This window comes from Citrus clementina, unplaced genomic scaffold (genome assembly GCF_000493195.1).
Source record: "Citrus clementina cultivar Clemenules unplaced genomic scaffold, Citrus_clementina_v1.0 scaffold_7, whole genome shotgun sequence".
NCBI classification, from domain to species: domain Eukaryota; kingdom Viridiplantae; phylum Streptophyta; class Magnoliopsida; order Sapindales; family Rutaceae; genus Citrus; species Citrus x clementina.
In genome coordinates, this window is record NW_006262075.1 from 4,192,699 (window position 1) to 4,214,332 (window position 21,634).

A 21,634-nucleotide genomic window follows, 5' to 3' on the forward strand; every position below is an offset into this window, starting at 1 on the left:
ACATATTACTAACTTTTTTTTTATAGTTACAATTTTTTTTCCACAACAGCTGTACTTTAAAAACTACAGTACCTCAATCCCAAACGCACCTTTAATCTTTCAGGAAAATAAATGTATTAAATCTGCCTACTCATTATGCACCTTGCCAAGTCAAATAAAAACCAACTGCAACTTTCAGCCATTCTTCATCTTCTAATAATTGTATTACGTATAATTAAAAAAAATGGTATTATGTAAATAAATTGATTATTGAGCCTGCAGTTTTGCAATAAAACTGAAAATGAAATTAGCAATATATGGACCAAAAGAGGTTTGTATTGGGCTAGATTGATCCCACAAACAAATAGCCGCCTTTAGTTGGCCCAAATCACCGACTCAGGATGAAATAGCAGAAATACCCTCTCAATTGCTTCGTATTTTCAAAACTGCGCCTTGCCTCCTCTTTCGGATGGGTACCGCAATGCCAATTCGGAGCTCCGATTTTATTCTCTTGATTCTCTTCATCGCATTCTCAATTTCTCAACTCGTCGTCTCCGCCGATGATCGCTCTTTAGGTATCGTCTCGCTTTTCTTGTACGCGAGTTTTTGAAGACATTGAGTTCTGAAACCTAGGGTTTCAGTGGTCTGTATCAGAAATTATATTGGTTTTCTGGCGATAAAATCTAAGAAATTTAGTGGTAACAGAGATATGGTTTATGTTTTTCCAATAATTGGTGCCTTAGAAGTTCTAAAATAAGCAAATATAGTAAAACGCACATGACATATTGTTAATCACTAAAGCATATACTTAAGGTTGGTATCTTTAATATCCTGAGGAACTTAGCTTTTAAACAGATGGATTTTTAGTTTTAAGCTTGCTGAATTCCTTAGCAACAATTGTAGGATGTGGGTGCACGTAAAAGTTTAGGTGTCAGTTAATTATGTGTTTTTTTCTTTTTTGGGTTTTGCAGTTGTTGGTCAATATACTACCCTGCGGCTATCTCCCGGCTTGGCAGTGGAGAACTCTCCTGGTATAAAGCCGGGGGCAAAAGTTTTCTGTGAAAGAGTCAGTATTCATGGATTCTCAAGACTGAGGGATTTGAGAAAGTTTGCTCATTCATTGAAGGTGAAAGTTTCCCAGAATAGTTCAAGCTTACGGAGATCAAATGTGGAAGTTTGCTTCCATCGGTGAGTTATTATATTATGAGGCTGTTTCTTGAAATAGCATAGTGAGCGGTCTGAATGATAGCTTTTAGGATTTCTTACAGTTTTTTTTTTTTTTGCTTTAGTACTTAGAAGCTTTGGGAATTTTATCGACATTGATCATTGAAGCATATGGTTCCGATATTGTCTTTTTGTTTCTTAGAGCATTGTAACCTCCTTCGCAGGAATGCATCTCTTGGGGTAGGAATGTGCTCTCAAGGCCGTTGGCAGAAAGTTTCCAAGGGTTTATGGGTGCAGTCAATGTCACCTTTTGACCACAAAATCTTAGATATAAGGACCACGACGTCGCCTTTAGAGCCTCTTGAGGTTTCTATTGAAGAAGGTACTTATTTTTCAACAATGGTCTGGTGAATGCTTGTATCTCTTGCTTTACTTACAACATTACTAACCTGTCTATCCACTATTTTTTTATGTTTGCAGAATTCTTTTTTTATCGTATTGTATTTTTTATTTTGGGCATCATTCTGATGACTTTGGCATCTTCTCTGAGCAAGTCATTGGTATTCTACTATGGCAGTGCAATGGCAGTAGGCATCATCCTTGTTATATTGATGGTCCTTTTTCAGGTAATACTTTTTTAGTAGTTCCATTATTTAATTTTGTTTACAATTTGGAAGCTACACATGTTATTTTAATTCTCAGGCACTGTTGACATAAATTCTTTGTACAAATAATTCTATATCTTATGTTTATTGATGGATTATAACTAATGAACACTGCAGATAGGTTGACATGGTCTTATTGAATTTGCTTTGTCTATAGTGTAGTAGCCTTTATTTCTGATTTTGTTAACTGCCGAGACTGTTTCCTGCCCAAATGATATATCTCAGTTCTGTTGGTACTACTAACATGTACTATCATGCGGTAGAAGTTTATTCCTGCTATTTGAAAGATTCTCATCTTTAGTTTGGTAGTAAAATTAGTTGGACTTGGTGTCTTTTTCTGATACCTTAACATGGGATTATTGTTTCTGGTTCGGTTGGATGTTTTAGTTTAGCTAACTTCATTTGTGGCATTGACAGGGGATGAAACTTCTGCCAACTGGCCGAAAGAACTCACTTGCAATATTTATGTACTCATCTCTTGTGAGTATCAACTTGTCTATTCATTTTTAATTTCTCTTTTTCTTTTTTCCAAATGAAAGAATATGTGTTAATCTTGCCATTATAATTATTTTTTTCTTTTCAGATTGGTTTGGGATCATTTCTCCTGCGGTATTTGCCAGGGTTATTGCGCTCAATACTTACGGAAATTGGAATTGGGGAAGACATGTATAATCCTGTATGTAAGTTGTCCTCTATATTTTGATTATAGTTTTTCTATCAATTTCGTGATGCAGAGAATGATGAAGAAGCTATTACAGAGGAGATCCAATTGAGATTTTATGTTTACGTATTTTCACTGAAATAAAAGCTTTATTTCCATTTCTTTTCAACCTAGATAATGATAATATATTCTTCCATATAAATTAGAGCAACCATCTTATTCAACAACTGTCACTAACGTCATGTTAATGGCTGTAAAATCCATTATCAGAACTATCCTTTGTTGAAGGGGAGTTATCTGTTGGGTTAAAGAACTATATATAATAATCAATTGTGATCTATTATATAAATGAATATGATTAAAATTTTGTAAACCTCTCTAGCATCTTGTTTAGTTATGGGTGGGTGCCAGCTAATTCAGTTAGTAAAATCTCTTGAGTTGAAACAAGAGTTCTAGGATTCAAACCCTGCTCACATGTGTGGGGAGAGAATTGTGTTGCCATTAGGCTATAATTAAAAACAAGAAAATCTTGTTTACTTGGGGTGATAATGAACTGTAGTATTTAGTGCCAAGGAATTATACAAACCTGTTGGTGCTTGATTGTATTTTATATTTTTGTGTTATTTAGTTTCTGATTTTGTATTTTCCTTTTGAAAATCACTGACCAAGGGTAATTCCTAGAAATTAGCAATTTACTCTGAACTTGTATGGTTCTGTAGAATAGTTGTATACTGTTCCCTCATTTACGTAAATTTTATTCAGTAGATAATCTTGGTAAATCCTTTCATTTTCAGACCCTTTTTTTTTTTCAATTTTTTCATTGTTTTTAAAAAAATTATTTATTTTTGTTACTAGCTACTTCTTTTTTTTACTGATGATAGTGATAATACTTATGATTTCTTGAAACCTAATTTGTGTTAGAGTTTTCTATTGGCTACTTCATTTGTTTACAATGGAGTTCGCTTTTATTTTGCTGCCTCATTTAAAATTGCTTATGCGCACATCTGATGCAGAAAAATTGTATATGCACTAGTTCTAATTGGTTTGCATGAGATTGTATGTAGTGGCTGAATGATTTTTAAGAAATTATTTCCTCTTCCAAAGCTGAAATGCTTTTAAATTATAAACTGCAGTTAGCAATCTTTTTGGTGGCTTTTGTCGTTCTAGCTGGAGCATGGTTAGGCTTCTGGGTTGTCCGTAAACTTGTCCTTACAGAAGATGGATCAATTGATATAAGCACATCTAATTTTGTTGCATGGTCCATCCGCATTTTGGCAGTCATCATGATTCTTCAGGTTCTTTTTTCCCCAGTTGTTGTATCTTTTGTTTGTGACTCATGGAATGAATTTTGTTTACAAAGTTGATAAAGTATTTGTTGTTACAGAGTTCACTGGATCCCCTGTTGGCAGCTGAAGCGTTAGTATCTGGAGTATTGGTCTCATCAATTTTAAGGAATGTTACTAAATTGAGATTATTGCGTCGTGCTCGCAAGTAAGTGTACTTTTAATCCAGAGCTCAATCATTTTCTTTAATATTTGGAGCAGAAAAATCTTGTCCGACAATAAATAATGTATGAACTTGGGTTTGCATTATTCTAGTAAAAGAATAACAGTAAAAATGGCACTATATGGTTATGTTAATTTTTCTTTTTCTATACAATTATAGTTCTGTTGATTGAAATGATATTATTTCTCTAAAAAGCAAATCGACTATTAGTTAGGTTTATGCAGCAGGAGAACTTTGGCCATATGTTTCAAATTGTCTGCAGTTTCATTGTGCACTCACTTCTCTACTACATATGTGTGAATATTTGTTACCATTGTCATTTACCTTTTGACTCCAGTAATGCATAATACCTATGGTGTACCTTCTGCAGGAAGTTCAAAATAGTCAAGAATTTCTTTAGGCATTCTCAGCTTCCTGATTTATCACCATTTCAAAATTCTTGTGATGAATATATGTATAAGAGCCCTGAAGATAAGTTTGTCCGGCGTTGGTCCAAGCGCTTCTCCCTGTCTTCGTGCAATTCTCCTTTGCAAGGTTTGCCGTGTACCTTTGATTTTCTTGCTGGCTTTTTGCATTTTTCTTAAATAGCAATAGAACATTAAGAATTACTAGATTAATGATTACATTGGCTCCTCTGTGTCTTGGCTGATACTCCAGGTCATAGTGGGTCTTCACCTAGGAAACTGTCAGATTCAGAGATTTACCCTTCTGCCTTTCATTCCACTCCTGAGAGGAGAAATTTCTCAAAAGAGGAGTGGGAAAGATTCACCAGAGACTCAACAGAAAGAGCTCTAGAAGGGCTTGTTTCTTCACCCGACTTCAGTAAATGGGTCGCTGCTAATGCAGAAAGAATTACTGTAACTCCCAGAAAAACCTCTGCTGATTCTTCTGTTCGTCGCCGTAAGTGGTTTCTTTTGTTTTAAAAGGTTAATATTTCTGTAACACAGTCAAGACTAAGCTAAGCATGCAAAAAGGAAGATGCTGGTTGGAACAGGAGAAAGGAATGTTGCAAAAACTCACAAGAACTATTATATGCATGTTTTTTCATCAGTTTAGGCATCTGAAGAGTAGCTTAAGATTCATTGACTCCAGCTGACAAACACTGGGCAGTTTATTTGTCCTGTGCGTGTATTTAGGGACTAACCTTGAAGATCACTTGTAAAGAGTTTTTCTTTTCAGTATTTTTTTTCTGTTAGACGAATTAGCCTTGTGTATCATAGGAGAGAGGATTTTGTAAGACCAAGTGGTTTACAGAGTTATGCAGTGCGTGGTGTTTTGTTATTGTTTAACTAAGGTAGCAATTACATTTTGGATTGGAATGAGAATCTTGAGGAGTGAGAATCTTAGGATTGGGAGTGTGGAGTAAGAGTGAGAGTAGGTTGTTTACTTATATTGGAATGTGAGAATGAAATTGAAACCAGAATTCAATTTATGTGTTTGCATTGTCTTGGATTGAGAGTAAATGATTTTAAATTACAATTTTATCCTTATTTAAAGAATTATAATTTATAATTAAAAAATTAATAAAAAATATATTTAAAAAATAAAATAAATATTTTATTATATTTGTAAATTAATAATAATTATTAATATTCTTAATTATGTAAATCATAATTTTTTAATTAATTTAAATTTAAATTATGTGAATAAAAATCATTAATAATAGCAACACAAATGAAACATTATTATTGATAATATAGTACAAAATTAATATTTTCTTAGAATAAAATATTTATTATTATTAAATAAATAAATAATTAATATTTATTAAAATTAATGTTTAATATTATTATTTTTAATGAATTTAATTTATAAAATAAAATAATATTATTATTTAAATAAATATAATATTTATTTATTTTTATTTTATTAAATTTAATAAAATAAACATGTTTATAATTATTATTTTTAATAAATATGATATAATTTATTTATTTTAATTATGAGGGTAAAAAGGGAAGAGGGGGAGTGGATTCCCACTCCCACCTCCCCCAATGGGAGTGAGAATCCAACTCTCCACTCTAAAATTAGGTGGGACATATGGAGTGTGAATCTCACTCCCCCCTAAAAAATAGTAAGTAAACATTAGAGTGGAAGGAATCCACACTCCCACTCCAGAAAGTAAACACAGTATAAATACATCCAGTTGAAGCTCTGAATTTTACAGCGGTTCTACGGTTCGATAAAGGGTTTCGAAGTTGATGAATTATATCTAGACCATTCTATGTAACGTGGGCATTCTGCTTGACATAATGTGCTGTCAAGAGTGATGGTTATATAAAATTTCGAAAAATTAGTTTATTTTTTCTTTATTATCTTACGAACAATTCTATTTATATCCCTTAATTTAACAGAAGTTATACTCCGTATCTACGTGAAGGTGTCAACCACAATGCCTGAAGAGCAGTTGATTTTTTATTTCCATTAGCTCCAATGAATGATTAAGCATGAAAAATTAGTTAAAAGTTGACATAATTTATTTGTTAAATTATCGCTAATTAGCTTGGTCTAGATATAAAGAACTATAGGGAGTTACTACCATCTAGACCAAAGTCCGCTTTTTTTAAAACATGCTTGAAGCGTTAAATGGCAGAAGCTGTAAAATCACCAAGTTGTTCCCGTGCCAGTTGTTCAAAATTCACTCTGGAGATCAAGACACCTTGAATGATGATCCCAAACGTTTTAAGGCGGATGATCTTGTTGACTTTTGGTTGCTAATAATCTTTCAGAATTCATAAAGAGAAAAAAAAAAAAAAAAACGAGCTTGTCCCACTCAAGCATCGTTAAAAGGAGTAACAACTATCTCTTTCAAAACCCATATGAATGAGAGCTTTTTAGAAGATCTAAACAGACAAAGACAGAGACAGAGCAATTTGGTTTCCAGAAAAGAGAGATTTGCAACATGCTACCCTTCTTCAAAGTCTTCCACGAGGCTCAACTACTAACCAAGTCATCCAGTATCTGCCCTAAAGAAGGACAAAACCTGGAAGATGAGGAGAGAAAAGATCAAGAAACAAAAACCAGATTACTTCGTCCCATAAAAATATTCATTCAGTATCCATCTTCTCAAGAATCACGTTACGGAACTATCAAATTTAGTTCATTCCACAATGTTATTCTAGTTTTTCGTCCACCAAAGGTATAAATCAATTCGAACTCCTCCGAAAGGAAATCATCCCTAGTAATGATATTGTTGATGCCGAAAAACGACCTCAACAGCTGAATTTGTTTCTTTAGGGGAATTACAGTACGAATCCAAGCTCAAACGCCAATATGACCACAATTTTTTGTACCTGTCAACCAGAAAACACGGTTAGGATACGCCGGTGGGGTTCCGGCACAGACCCTCCGATGCTTAAGTCAGAAATTTTGTATAAAGAGATGAAAATGAGAGGGAAGAATTGTGAATGGGTTCAAAAGAAAGGAATTTTCCGATCTAAGAACTCAAAATCTGGTAAGCTCTGTTAAGGCTCTTAGATAGGTCACTTCTAGAGTTTTTGGTTGATTTTTTCTAACCCTTTCACCTGATGCGCTCTTCAGTTTAAATAGACTTTTCGTCGTGTACGGTTACCTCCTTAACTTCAGCCCACTTTCTTCAGTAGTTGCAAGTGGTTGTCAGTTGGAAGTGGTTTAAATAGATCGTGGCACACAACTTTCCTATAAATTAGGCCACGTTCTCTTAACTAGCAATTTTCTATGTCAAACTAATTCTCAGGTCGGACAAGAGAATTTCAAGGTCGGATTACTTCATTTTCAGATCAGACAGATGAATTTCTCAGTCGCTCATATAGCGTTGAGGTTGTATTCTTAAACTAGATCATTCACATAGATCTTAGGTCGTACTTGTAAATCAGGTCGTCAACATAGGCTTCAGGTTGTACTTATGAGGCCAGCTCAACAACAATAAGTTCTGAGTAGATTAAGATCGACTATATTTTGAGATACTACTAGAAAAATCCAACCCAAACACCAGTCCCTTAGTTTTCAATACCAGAAAGTCATTGCTGGTGTTGGAAACTAATAGAAAAATTTTCTCAAAACCCAACAGATATATTCTTATATTGGATAGAAATGAATAAGAGGAACAAATCATCGTCAAATTTGCAGAAGAAATTAACTTCTCTCTCCATCGTTAGAACTTAGAAAGTTTTCTCTCTTGACAAAATGAGCATAAACCCTGTCGAACTTCAAAATGCTCTTGCAACGATTTGGTCATCTCCTTTTTCATGATTTTCTGCTGCCTCTCATCACCTATCTTTGCAGTGTCGTAATCTAGCGGTGCACCGGGAATCCCAACATTACTCCAACTCTGATTTTCTAGGTCATACCAATGAAGAACCCTGGTGGCGGGTGGTCTTAGGAACTAAAACTTTGTCCCCACTCTTTGAATACACGAAAGGTTTCATATACGAGCCTTCTTTAATTTGATCTCTCCCTTGAAAGGAGGAAAGTTTAGTCCGAGAATCCTTCACCCCATACTGCTTCATCACCCGTACATCGCAAGGTCGCACAGTAGCATAGGTGGTAAGTAAGCATAGACGTCCTCTCAAAACCTCCACATTAACAAAATACATGATCAAGCTCGCTCTTCAAATCAAAGGCAACAATAAAAAAGTCTTCACATGGTTCTGGATTTTGGTTAGCCACCCAATGCAATGCACCGTGTAGGAAAGCTCCATTTTCTTCGTCTTTCGTGAAAATGATACTGGTAATCATGAACCCTTCTCCGTGATTCACTTTTCAGACTACAAAACAGTAAATTCAGTGTACCCCAAAATGATTACATCTCTCATCATTACCAATTTATAGTAATCAGTAGCAGTATCATAACCAAATCCATCGAAAAAAGCATCGCAACACAAAGTAGAACATTCTTCGCCGGTAGTCGACCTTTTTTTTTTTTTTTTGGGAAATGGGTGGCGGACTTAATTTGTCGATTATTATATCCAACGGAAGCATCCGAGTGGCCATACTTTCGTCTGCCCCAAAAAGCAAAAAGATTCCAAGCTTTAATCAAGAGGTGTTGATTAGTGGTGATGCAAGAGTAAAGTCTACGACTGCGAACTCGTAATCTCCGATAGAACGGCGCACCTCTCACTAGAAATTTAGAAGCTTCTATTGGAAAAATAAATAAATAAACAACAGGAAGTAATATTTGATTCAAGCAACTAGTTTAAAGGCGATAGAATGTCAGGGATCTGAATATATGAAACCAAAGAGAATTTCAATTCATTTCAAAGATTATGTTATAAACATAACACGCCACGCTATTTATGTAGAATTGGCCAAGCAATTATCTCTTGCCACGTCACTTATGGGAGCTAAATGGCTGATTTGCTGCTCTTTAGCCATGTTGGTTTCTCAAAGCACTTTGCTAACATAGCCGAATGGCCAATCGGTGCGGTTTGTGTGCCGCCCATCTAATTAGGCTCCACGTGCTTTGCCTTTACTTCAAAATCACATGCTTAATTAGCTAAATGCGAGAGTATAGGGGGGCAGACATCCACCAGCTCGGGATATTGTTCAAAATTTTCTTTTCAAATGCAATGAGGAATTTTTTTTTTTTTTTCCTTTTGGAGAGGAAAAGTTCAATTTATCCCGCGAATTGTAATTTACCTTACTTTAACCCAACATAATGGAAAATATCTTCGCATCTCCAATCTGTTAAACTCTTCTAATTGTAATGTTATTCATTAAAGGATTCCATTTTATCATTTGAATACATACCACACTTTTATTAGTAATTTAGCAAACATTTATTATCATTTGAGGCTCCGTCTACAATGTTCACGCTACACCATGCCTCATATTTTGTCATTTTTCCCAGCAACCATTGGAAGAAATAAGGATAATTTTTTTTTCTAAATACTAATCACACTTCAAATTGCTGTATTGCACATATATTTACATGACTGCTATTACAACAGACATTACACTAATATTTACAATCAGATATATAACTTGGAACTTACATTATTACATTAATTTTGTGAAGTAAATGTCACGACACATGGGCCTCATAAAAGAGTAATGTCTTTGTTCCACTCACATTTCGCAAGGGAGAAAAATTTATAAATTAACTCCACATAATTTTTTACTTAATTAAGGGAGTTTGAGCATATGAAGACTCAAACCACTACCTTCATAATCTTCTTAACTTTGAGAGTAGTGGTTTGACCGGATTTGTGGGTTTGTACCGTGTTAATGGGTCGTATAAAATTTTATCCAACTATCATCAAGTGAAAATATTTTTTTTTATATTAAAAAACAAAGTCTTTATTTTTATTTTATGTTTTTGGGACAAAATACATGCTCTTACCTTCATATAAAGAAAATGCAAAAGAGGAGAGAAGAAAAAAAATAATAATTAGGCGTGGTTAACTTAAAATCAAAGGGTAATATTCTTTACTTTTTTTTCTTTTTCTTTTTTTGAAATTAACACTTTTAGTTAGGGATGAGCATGAGTTGTATTTGAAATTTGTGAAAATTGAAGTCAATCCATTATTGATTGGATTGAGAAAAAATTAACTCAATCCAACCCAATCTAACCTTAAATTATTGGATTGCATTGATTGAGTTGATTAAAATACAAAATTCAAACATAAAAATTAAAAAACTATTTAGTTTTTAAAATCAAAATTAAATAATAAAAAACACATTAATTATCCTGTATAACATTAAATATGTCCATTGTACCCAATATCTATAAATAAATAATATGATGTTATGTTTGAATATCTATCAACTTACTTTTGATGAAAATTCGACCTAAAAACTTCGATCAATGTCGGATTTAACCAAAAAAAATGAAAAAAATATATTTTATAAAAGAATAAAAAGAAGTTCAAAATTAGATTTTTAGTCATTTGTAGTTTAATAATTGACAATTGATATTATTTTTTTATGATCTTTATTATTCTAGGGTTGGGTTGAGTTATATAAGTTCACTAACATAAACCGAAGCCAACCATATTACTAATCAAATTGGAAAAATTTGATCCAATCAACCCTCCTAAATTTAATAAAAATTTCGGTTTACATTAAATTTGATTGGTTGAGTCGGTTTGGGTTTGTCCACCCCGACCTTTAATCATTCAACACAGTAAATAAAATGAAAGGGCAATTGATTTGATTTTACGGGATAAAAAGCAGAAAAGTTGCGGAGGGCTAAAGCAATAATAAAGATGAATGATTTGCTTAATGGGCGTCAGTCACTCACTTTAAGACTTTTTGCGTAGCTGGGTATCATCTTTTTAGGAGTTGAGTTGATAAAAGCTGGAAAACGCGTTAACTGTGTGCGAGTCCCGTTCCCGGAAAATCCTGAATCCTGAGGAGAGTCGGTTAAGTTGTATTTTTTTTCCAATTCCCTCAAGGAAAGTGCTTCTCAGTTTCTCAAACCTCACACAACTCGTAAAGTCGACATGCAGTAGCCGCCGCCTTTACTCTCCCTACATAATAAACCCATAACTTTCACGAGTTCCGGTCTTCACAGTCACATACTGCTTCAATCAGAAGGCACTTCGATCGGTGATTGGAGGAACAGAAAAACAGGGAAGAAGGCTCTTCGCTCTTTAACAGATCAGAGAAGATGAGTTACTACAATCAGAATCAGCCTCCAGTTGGTGCTCCCCCTCCTCAAGGTTACCTGTTTCTTTCTTTTTGGCTAATAAAGAAAAGAAGCTATTAAGGTCTTGTGGTTATTCAATTAAAGCTAATAATAACATAAGTTGTGAATTTATTAATGAATTGTAGGGTATCCACCCAAGGACGCATACCCTCCACCAGGGTACCCAGTTCAAGGCGGCTACGCTCAGGGTTACCCTCCTTCTCAATATGCTCCACAGTACGCTCAGCCTCCGCCTCGTCAAGAAACTGGTTTTCTTGAAGGATGGTATGCCCGTGCCCTCTCTCTTGCGTGAAAAACTAGCTTTTGAATATTTACTATTTTGTTTCAATTTCCTATTATCATACAAATATTGGGTTGCATTGCTCACACTATGCGTTCTTCTATTGTCGGTTCTTTATAATTATTTATTACTTCTCCATTGATCTTTTTTGTGACAGTTGCTATTTTGAAGTATAACGTGAACAGTATCTTTGCTATTTTGAAGTAGAACGTGAACAATATCTTAGCTATTTTTGTATACTGAGTTGATTAATGATTGCGTGATTTTGATTGAGTTAAAGAGATCTAAGACTAAGGTGCTGTAGGCTTTGCCATCATTTGTTAACTTCAAATATGTACTTTGATTTGATAATTTGAGGATGCTGCTCTAGTTCTGATTAAAAGTATATGTGCTCAGTAATTAAGGATTCTTAGTTAAAATCTGCGACCTTTGACATGGGAAATTTTTGTCAATTGAAACTCAAACTTCCATTAAGACTATGGTGGATAAAGAAATTCCTAATTATGATTTATGGCAACTTGCCGCTTGCCTGTTTCGTTTAATTATGAAAGGTTAATAGATGCAGCAAGTGCGAGAATCAACCTTCTTATCGTTCTGAATGTTATTTATCGTGAAATTAATTCTTGATATGAGTAGAGTCTGGACGCAATATAAGCTAAACATGATGAGCTTAATCAATAATCAATATACTTACTTAACACTACTTTGTTGCATTATGATTTGGAAATTGAGGTATGTTTGTTTGTGTGAGCGCAGTTTGGCGGCTCTTTGCTGTTGTTGCCTTTTGGATGCTTGCTTTTGACTGTTGAGGAGAGCTTTCGGTGTTCAGCCATGGTCAATTGTTCAGAGTTGATCATTCCTGCAGCATCATCTTCTAGAAGTCTGTCAAACAAAATCTTCCCAATGTATTAGGATGCTTTATTGTCTATTGTTTGGGATCCGTTTCACCATTAGCCAAAACATTTTTAAATGCTCTGCTGTTAAATTTTATTTTTGTTGTGAATTATATATGTCCCCACATTACCTAATCCGCACCTAATCCAACATTTCAATGTGGATTCCACTGTGCCACTCACTTTGTGGTGCCACTCACTTTGTGCTAGTTTGACAGTGAATTCCATTAATCATATATAGAGGTGAAGATGGAAGCGACAAGCGAGCAAGTGTGTGTATTTTAAAAAATATCAAGCCTCGTAATATAGGGAGTTATGCTTTCTCTGAAAATTTATTCCCTTGGATTATCTTCTCTCTCTCGCACTAAGCCTTCATTATGCTTTTCGATTTCTTCCATTATTTGTTTGCAATACTTCCACAGCAAATATATAATTTTATAAAAAAAAATTCAGTCTATTTTCTTTATGAGTTTCGGTTCAGCGATGATGACCCTTTGGGCTTTGGCTCTTTAAAATGGAATAAGGTTAAGTTTACAAGAATGCGGGCGTAAATCTTAACCACGTGCGGGGGAACGACATGTTGTTTATAGAGAATGTCGTAGATGACATGACATCGCTGCGTCAGATTTATTGCAAATGTTTGAAGGCCGAAGATGGCCCATGCCGCCCAACTTCTTCAGATCCAGTACCGACTTTGAAACTTGAAGCGGATCTTGAGGCCTGCTGATCTGAAGACGCTAATCTAACCAGAGTGAGCCCAAGTAGTGTATGTGGCATGTGCCAAGGAATCTTGAAACGTATATTCTAGTATGGCAAGACCCATCTAATGAAGGGGTTCTTTTACTCTCTGATTTGATTAATCACAATATCAACCAACATCCTCTACGATTCGATTGATCACAATATCATCCAACATCGTACATTTTGCGGGCATCTAGAACTAGCGGCCAGGGTTAGTCTTGCGAGTCAATTTGTGGGACCCACCAACATTGTCTTGTTCTTTCTTAACTCGATTATTTGGTTGTTGCATGCAAATTTTTGACGCCGAGGCATGATTATGGTCCGATCAGTATTAAAATGCTATAACTTTTAAATTATATTACATAAAAATTAATAATATATAATAAATATAATTTTAAATAATAATTTTAATAAAATTAATATAAATATAAAATATTTTTTATCATATAAATATAAAATTTTAAATTATATCAATTATTATTTATTAAATACTTTAATATTATAACTTAAAAATTATAGTTGTCCAACTTTAATTTCGATCGGAACTTACATATATCTTGATAAATATTTCAATCTTTCCATGTTTTTGGGTTAGGTAATTATACGTTTGCCAATGGAGAGAATGGGGGTCCGATATTTTCAATATATTTGGTTCCAGCTATTATTAGTTATTTTATATTTTGTGAAACGTTATATCATGAAACAGTGAATCTTTTTGGTTTCTCTTTGCAGTGAATTTGGTGATCCGAACTTTCCCGGGAAACAGACCCCTTTCATTCTGAAACTATAATTTACATTTTCTCAACTTGTAACATAATTGTATTCGGTGGATTTGATTTCCAATTATGATTCTTCAACTCGACCGTCTAATAAATAATATTTCTTCATCTCATTTTATTAATTATACAAGTTCATAAAAAACTGACACTTGGTTGGGTTCAATAAATTAAGTGTTTTCGAATATGATTTTAGAAAGCATTTTCAAAAAATTTTAGTTGGTTTTCTAATAATTAAATTGCATTCAAGTATTTCCAAAATCTTTCTGAGCTTCAGGGTTTGATATTTATGCCTTTAATTGAAAGAATTTGGAATACTTATCAGCATCTATGTACTGCCCAGTGAGGGACTCCGAACAACTGGACCCATGGCTGGTATTGGTGCTACATCAAAGTGAGAATCATTGGTCTAAAAATGGTCAACGCATTTTGTCGCCATTATTAATTTTTGATTCCACGTATCTGAGCTCCGCCACCGTTTAGCCGCGTCTGATATAAGATGATAACTTGCGAATCATCCAGGCCCCCCCTGTCACTGGCCTGCCTACCACTGTCGCCATCGTTTATTTATATTTAACAGATTTAACTTTTCTCTTTTAGTTTCGATTTATCATTACATTACGTTAAGCCATTAGGCATTAGCTAGGCAGCATCTATCATGGCAACATCCAAGTCATCAGCAACAGCAAACCATCCATGGATTTGCCTCCAGACCTGCTTTCAAGCAACAGGCAAATCAAATCTCTGCAACCACATGTACAGCTACCAAAAGAAAAGAAACATCTTCTTCAGTCATGCTCTAACGGCGAAGCCTAAAGAGGGGACGAAGTTGGTGGCCAAAGCTGGTTCCGGGGCGGCGGCCGGTGGAGGAGAGAGATCCTACGGTATTTCGCCGGAAGATGAACGATTTGTGGAGGTTTTGCGGGAAGCTCAGCCTTACATTTTTATGCACAGAGGCAGTACTTTTGTTGTCGTTTTATCTGCAGAAATTATTGCAGATTCCTGCTTGGACACCATACTCAAGGTTTGTTTAATTTTTTTTTTCCCCTCTTCTCTTTTAAGATATAGCGATTAACACTTCTCACTTACTTTGATTCATTTATTATATGTATACATCTTATTATTTTATTGAATTATCTCCTCAATTTAATCCCATCTTTTTTAACTTATAATAAATGAAGTTCGTAGTTTATACAATATGGTTGGGTTGGGAATTAATGAATAATTATAATGACAAATATACGTCCACAGTTTTTCTCACTTCCTAAATTTCTCTCTTCATTTCAAAAATAGGTCCACGGCTATAAAATTAAAGTTTTTTTTTTTTCACTACCAAAACTTTATATATATATATATATATATATATATAAAATAAATTTTGGTGGGATGTCCTTGTCTTTTGCCACTATGTTTACTGATTTCTAATTACAAAAAATACAAATATAAAGATCTTGTTAAGTTACATGATGATGTAATTTACAACAACTTAAAAAATATAATTAGTGACTTAAAAGTAGAATCAACTAAACTATTTTTAAGTCACTAATTATACTTTTTAGATTAATATAAGTTAATGTAACTTAACAACATAAGTATAGTAGTGTTTAAAAAAATAAAAAAGGAATTGACCGGAAGGGCGCACGTGCGCCGGTGCGGGATGATTTGGTGTGCGCATACAAAATTTTCCCGTCTCCTGACGTGTAACCTTTTAGGGCAAAGCGGAAGTCTTGAAGACTTTTAGTTTAACGAACTTCGATCCACTGTGATACTGAAACCAATAATAAGCAACCCTTCAACTACAAGACAGACTCCGACTGTCGCCGTTTTTCCCTCCTTTTCTTTCTCTCATTTCTTCTTCTTCTTCTTCTTCTTCTTCTTCTTTTTTTGGCCCAATTTGCTCTTCCATGGCAACTACCCATCACTCAGTGTCAGCATCTGCCACTAAAACCCAGCTCCTTTTCTCTTCCCGCGTGTCCAATTCCCTAAAACCCGCCCAAAACCTTGGGTTCCAACTTCAAGGCCAAATACTGAAGGGTTTATGTCATCATTCAATCAAGAATAAAGAGAGAAATTTAAGTAAATGCAAAGTTTTCAGCGAAGCAATGGGTGGGAATGTTGAGGAGACTTATAACCCTGTTGAAGACGAGCAGTTTGTGAAGTGGTTTCGTGAGGCATGGCCTTACTTGTGGGCTCATAGAGGGGGAACTTTCGTCGTCATTATTTCTGGTGAAATTGTTTCAAGCCCTTACTTGGACCCTATTTTAAAGGCAATTCTTTCTTCTTTTAATGTTTCTGGGATTCTTCATTTCCTCTCTCTTTGATGATGTTTTTTATTCCGTGGTTGGTAATGGTACAGGATATTGCGTTTCTTCATCATTTGGGGATTAGATTTGTTCTTGTTCCCGGAACACATGTCCAAATTGATAAGCTTTTGTCTGAGAGGGGTAGGTGAAAGACAAAGCTTATACTTTTGCCTGCTCTTATGTTTCTTTCATTTGCAGCTATTCATAAGAAGATTTCTATTTGAATTGTATGATACTGGATTTTGTGTAATTGTCATTATTGAAAGTACAAGGTTTTTCTTTCCTTCTTTCCTTCTTAAAATTTTCTATTATCTTGCTGCCGCCTTTCACTCCCAAGTCACTTAAGGACCCTTAAGCATCATTAAAGAGGGTAGTTCGTGCCTATTCTTTCATTGTTAGCATGCCAGTACTGATGATGTGCATACTTGTTGCATCTATGAGTACTATTGCTTTGCCGCTCTAATACAAGTTGTGGAGATGATATTCAGCTGAAATTTAATTTTCCAAAATTTTCTTTCTGGTTTCTTGTAATTTTATTTTCTTAGTTTTTGTTTACTTAGCATTGCTGAAGATATGAATTAATGCTTTTTGGTTAAACTTTTAGAAAGTTATCTAGTAGTTATTGTTTTTCGTAAATCATTTTGACCACACATGATTAACAAGTTTAGAAGAACTTATTCAGGGATGTTATTGCAGGACATGAGGCTAAGTATCTGGGTCGATACAGGATAACTGACTCAGAATCTCTAGCCGCTGCAATGGAAGCTGCTGGGGGAATTCGTATGATGATAGAAGCAAAACTGTCTCCTGGACCCCCCATATGTAACATCCGTCGACACGGTGATAGTAGTCGTTGGCATGAAGTTGGTGTTAGTGTAGCCAGTGGCAACTTCCTTGCAGCCAAGGTAACATCTTGCTATTTCGAATATAACATTCAGCATGATTGCATTAATGGGCAATCCTGCTTTCATATATACTTATACGAGAGGATGAATTATTTGTCTAATTGGTTGTTTTATATGTGCTTTTCCGTTCTTGTTTAAATATCATTGCCACTGTGATTTCTGTTAATTTCTTTTCCAGAGAAAAGGAGTTGTTGACGGTGTTGATTATGGAGCAACAGGTGAAGTAAAGAAAGTAGATGTCACTCGCATGCGCGAGCGACTTGATGGTGGATGTTTAGTTATATTAAGCAACCTGGGTTATTCCAGCTCTGGAGAAGTTTTAAATTGCAAGTATGCAATATAGTTTCCGATTTGCCCTGATCTAATGTATAGAGCTTAATTTTTTCTATAGCTTGTACTGGTTTCCACAACATAGTCACATATCTCTTGCTTATTTAAAATCTTGTCCATAAAACTGTCCCCATCCTCCCAACACCTCCCCCACCCCCCCTCCCCCCCGGGGTCCCCGGTTCCCTGCGTGTATTGAGTAGTTAACACCTTGTTTGACCTTCTGATATGTGCTTCTGACACACTTTATTTAGTAGAGTGGCACATGACTCGAGTAAAATTATTGAAGTTTGCTAATGCAAGAGCAAAACATTATGGCTTCTGACAGACACTTTCCTCTGTGCTGTTCTGTTTCATTTCATTGCCTTTAGTAGAACATGGATCCTTTTTCCCATAACATATTATAGAGGGGAAAAAAAAATCTTTTCTGGATTTTGGAAAAAGTATTTATTTGATAATATTTAGATTCAGGTTTACACAAAGAGACTGAAAATTTTTATTCCTTTTTTTTTGGGGGGGGGGGGGGGGGGGCGCAGCATAACATGTAAAGGAAAGAATATAACTTTCAGCAGAGATAAATATTTCTTGCTGTCAAAAAAAGTTGTGTGTCACCTGCATCCCTTTATGTATATATTTTGTTCTCTTTTCTGGATCTGCTTGAGCTTTGTGTTGCTGTTATACCATTTTGACATTATTATATGCCTAAATTTTATGACCTTCAACAATTTGACTCTCTACCCTAGCGTGCCCAACAGAAAAGGAAAAAGTAAAAGATGTTTCTATATATGTTTTGGATTAGAATATCTGTCAATGTTGATTTTGAATCACTAATCTTATGTGCTTTTGCAAATTTCAGCACATATGAAGTAGCTACGGCTTGTGCCTTAGCCATTGAAGCAGACAAGCTTATTTGTATTATAGATGGTCCAATTCTGGATGAGAGTGGACACCTTATTCGTTTCTTGACTCTTCAAGAAGCAGACTCATTAATTCGCCAACGGGTGAAACAAAGTGAGATAGCTGCTAACTATGTGAAAGCTGTTGCTGAGGAAGATATCACTTGTTTTGGGCATAGTGATTCTATTGGAAGTGTTTATTCTTCCCAAAATGGAAAAACTTTCAGTGAACGGCGTATTGCGACCTTTAACAATGGTGTTGGTTTTGACAATGGAAATGGATTATGGTCTAGTGAACAAGGTTTTGCTATTGGAGGACAGGAGCGGCTAAGTCGATTAAATGGTTATCTTTCAGAGTTAGCTGCTGCAGCCTTTGTCTGCAGAGTAAGTCCTATTTTCTTCCGAGTTACCTGTTTTTGCATCCTCTGAAAATTGCTGGTGATCTTTTCCTGAATATGAAGTTTCAACGCTTCTATACTAGTCTTTAGCATTCAGCCCATGGTATTTTTTTTCCTTGTATCAGAGAGGTGTTCAAAGAGTTCATTTGTTGGATGGCACCATTGGTGGAGTTTTATTATTGGAACTGTTCAAAAGAGATGGAATGGGGACCATGGTGGCAAGGTATGCAATTTTTTCCTATAAATGTCTTCCAAACAATCTTCTGTATTAAACTAGATTTATACGGTTCGATCACTTAGAATTTGGTGTGAATAGTAGTAGTTTCTGTTGGTGGGTCCCTTGTGTCCTTGATGCGTGTATTTGGGTACATGTACAAGTTGATTGGTTCCTATCTGACATAAACTGATTTTACTTTCTTTAGCCATTTTTTCATCGGATTTAATGATGTTGGCGTTCGGTTGTTTTTGTTAGTGACCTTTACGAAGGGACACGGACGGCTAAGGTGACAGATCTATCTGGGATAAAACAGATCATACAACCTCTAGTAGAATCTGGCGCATTGGTCAGGAGGACTGATGAAGAGGTTAGGGCTCTTGCCCTTTCAGATTTTTGTTTAAATCTTATCATTTTATCAATTCTTACTAATCTTTTCACTTACATAATTCAGAGAGAAGAATAGAAATACAACTCTACTTAGGTCTCGTTTATTTTCTTGGAAAAGTAACTTGTTTATCATTTGTTTCATGTTAATAGCTACTTAAAGCATTAGATTCATTCTATGTTGTGGAGCGGGAGGGTCAGATCATTGCTTGTGCTGCTCTTTTCCCTTTCTTTAAGGAAAAGTGTGGAGAGGTAGCGGCTATTGGTGTTTCACCTGAGTGCCGTGGTCAAGGACAGGGTGACAAATTACTTGGTATGATATTAGTTATCTTCATGCAACATTGCTTGCTCTGCAATTGAAGTTAACGATTTATGACACCTATAACCATTGATTGGATATGAGCATGGTTTCTTGTCCTGTATTGTAGGGTTCTGTGCCCGCCAAATATGATTGAAATTGAAGGAAATGAATAAGGAAACTTTTATTGATTTAAGAAGTTTAATGGGGAAATGTTATTATCTTATACCTGTTAGCATCCACTGCTATTGGTTGTCTTTAATTCCAATATATTTCATATAGCCCCCATTTTTTTTTTCAATTTTTAATTTTTTCACAGGCCTATGCATCTGGCCCTTACTCTCCGAAACTAGATATGATCACATATCTACAAATGGATTCCCTTTCTTACGTGGTAGAACTCATTCGTACTACAGACTGAAGTTTAATTGTAGTTCAAAATCTTTTCATATTAGTCTGCATAGTCTATGATATTGCTTGCAGCAACTGTTGCTTATAATTTCACGGTTTGTAATCAAACATTGCAGACTATATTGAGAAGAAAGCGGCATCCCTTGGATTGGACATGCTTTTCCTACTGACTACCCGTACTGCAGACTGGTTTGTTACCTGAATACTGAAATACACATGATATCTGCGTGCTATTTGTTTTCATATCTAATCATTCTTCAGCATAAAATCGTGAAGTCGAGTGCAACGTAAATCAAACTGGGGAAATTTGTGTTTAACTGTGCTACTACTTTCTTTCTGCATCGTTTATTGATTATTTGTTAATTTATGGCTTTCACATCTGCTCTGAGATTCGTTTGACTAGTTGGTTTGTAATTTATGGCTTTCACATTTACTCTGAGATTCATTTGACTAGTTTGTTTGTTCGTGAATCTGAATGTACGCTTTTGGTTACAGGTTTAAGAGTCGTGGCTTCAGAGAATGTTCAATTGAAATGATTCCAGAAGAAAGGAGGAAAAGGATCAATCTATCCCGAAATTCTAAGTATTATATGAAGAAATTGCTACCTGACACAAGTGGAATTATTGTTGATAGGGCATTCAGATGAAACAGTCACCTACGACATGCATCAAGCTTTTGAATAGTTCCCCCTGCACCCCTATAAGTTTGTATGATTAATTCTAGCTGTTATGATTTTCCCATGCTATCTTGATACTTATCACCCCTTTTCCGGAGTCTGTTTGGTATCAGTTTTTTCAACTTAGCAGTTCTAGTTGATAATCTGTACTCATAGTCATGTCATTGTTGATCATCGTAAAATTTTATTAAGGAAACTTAAGTCCATTGCCATGATGCAAAATTGAAATGTTGCCATGTAATTGATTTCCATGATGAAAAAATTAAAATATTGCCGTGTAATTGATTTTGTATTTGGTCTTAATCCAACTTAATGGTTTTTAAACAGGTTAAGAGTTACAAGAACAAGTCCTAAGATGATCTTCAAAGTTTAAGAAAATTCATATTCGAATAGTATTCCCTCCAACAGGATCAGTTGGCAGATGGGACGAGGAGATAAGAGGGAAGTGCAAAATGCAGTGAACAAAGTTAATGCAGCACTAAAGGGAAAAGTTAGAATGGTAAATGAGTCAGTTCAAATTAGATCTT

The 21,634-nt window shown here is 35.0% G+C and overlaps 4 protein-coding genes across 4 annotated transcripts; all 4 read left to right on the plus strand.

The window, feature by feature from the left end:
• The first annotated feature begins 380 nt into the window (after positions 1-380).
• Positions 381-5,407, plus strand: LOC18037517. The gene is made up of 10 exons (XM_006426039.2): positions 381-554; positions 951-1,167; positions 1,368-1,525; positions 1,624-1,769; positions 2,226-2,288; positions 2,392-2,484; positions 3,603-3,764; positions 3,854-3,960; positions 4,346-4,509; positions 4,633-5,407. The coding sequence occupies exons 1-10, from the start codon at positions 449-451 to the stop codon at positions 4,896-4,898; spliced, it is 1,482 nt and encodes a 493-aa protein (XP_006426102.1). The 5' UTR covers positions 381-448; the 3' UTR covers positions 4,899-5,407.
• Positions 5,408-11,148: 5,741 nt separating this feature from the next.
• On the plus strand, positions 11,149-13,030 carry LOC18037584 (cysteine-rich and transmembrane domain-containing protein WIH1). Its single transcript, XM_006426040.2, has 3 exons — positions 11,149-11,615; positions 11,728-11,866; positions 12,639-13,030. The coding sequence occupies exons 1-3, from the start codon at positions 11,564-11,566 to the stop codon at positions 12,682-12,684; spliced, it is 237 nt and encodes a 78-aa protein (XP_006426103.1). The 5' UTR covers positions 11,149-11,563; the 3' UTR covers positions 12,685-13,030.
• Positions 13,031-14,800: 1,770 nt separating this feature from the next.
• On the plus strand, positions 14,801-17,324 carry LOC112096825. The gene is made up of 2 exons (XM_024180807.1): positions 14,801-15,316; positions 17,278-17,324. Exons 1-2 carry the CDS (start codon positions 14,951-14,953, stop codon positions 17,296-17,298), a joined length of 387 nt encoding a protein of 128 aa, XP_024036575.1. The 5' UTR covers positions 14,801-14,950; the 3' UTR covers positions 17,299-17,324.
• On the plus strand, positions 16,017-21,404 carry LOC18036529 (probable amino-acid acetyltransferase NAGS2, chloroplastic). Its single transcript, XM_006426043.2, has 10 exons — positions 16,017-16,559; positions 16,649-16,736; positions 17,292-17,500; positions 17,679-17,830; positions 18,684-19,107; positions 19,247-19,344; positions 19,594-19,705; positions 19,876-20,035; positions 20,548-20,620; positions 20,927-21,404. Exons 1-10 carry the CDS (start codon positions 16,197-16,199, stop codon positions 21,075-21,077), a joined length of 1,830 nt encoding a protein of 609 aa, XP_006426106.1. The 5' UTR covers positions 16,017-16,196; the 3' UTR covers positions 21,078-21,404.
• The last annotated feature ends 230 nt before the right edge of the window (positions 21,405-21,634 follow it).

Coding starts and splice junctions, on each gene's coding strand:
- LOC112096825 (XM_024180807.1), top strand. CDS start 14,951: ATGGCAACATCCAAGTCATCAGCAACAGCAAACCATCCATGGATTTGC. Junction 15,317..17,277: donor GCTTGGACACCATACTCAAG/GTTTGTTTAATT, acceptor GAACTTATTCAG/GGATGTTATTGCAGGACATG.
- LOC18037584 (XM_006426040.2), top strand. CDS start 11,564: ATGAGTTACTACAATCAGAATCAGCCTCCAGTTGGTGCTCCCCCTCCT. Junction 11,616..11,727: donor TGGTGCTCCCCCTCCTCAAG/GTTACCTGTTTC, acceptor AATGAATTGTAG/GGTATCCACCCAAGGACGCA. Junction 11,867..12,638: donor ACTGGTTTTCTTGAAGGATG/GTATGCCCGTGC, acceptor GTGTGAGCGCAG/TTTGGCGGCTCTTTGCTGTT.
- LOC18036529 (XM_006426043.2), top strand. CDS start 16,197: ATGGCAACTACCCATCACTCAGTGTCAGCATCTGCCACTAAAACCCAG. Junction 16,560..16,648: donor ACTTGGACCCTATTTTAAAG/GCAATTCTTTCT, acceptor GTAATGGTACAG/GATATTGCGTTTCTTCATCA. Junction 20,036..20,547: donor ACAGGGTGACAAATTACTTG/GTATGATATTAG, acceptor CAAACATTGCAG/ACTATATTGAGAAGAAAGCG.
- LOC18037517 (XM_006426039.2), top strand. CDS start 449: ATGGGTACCGCAATGCCAATTCGGAGCTCCGATTTTATTCTCTTGATT. Junction 2,289..2,391: donor TATTTATGTACTCATCTCTT/GTGAGTATCAAC, acceptor TTTTCTTTTCAG/ATTGGTTTGGGATCATTTCT. Junction 2,485..3,602: donor GGGAAGACATGTATAATCCT/GTATGTAAGTTG, acceptor TATAAACTGCAG/TTAGCAATCTTTTTGGTGGC.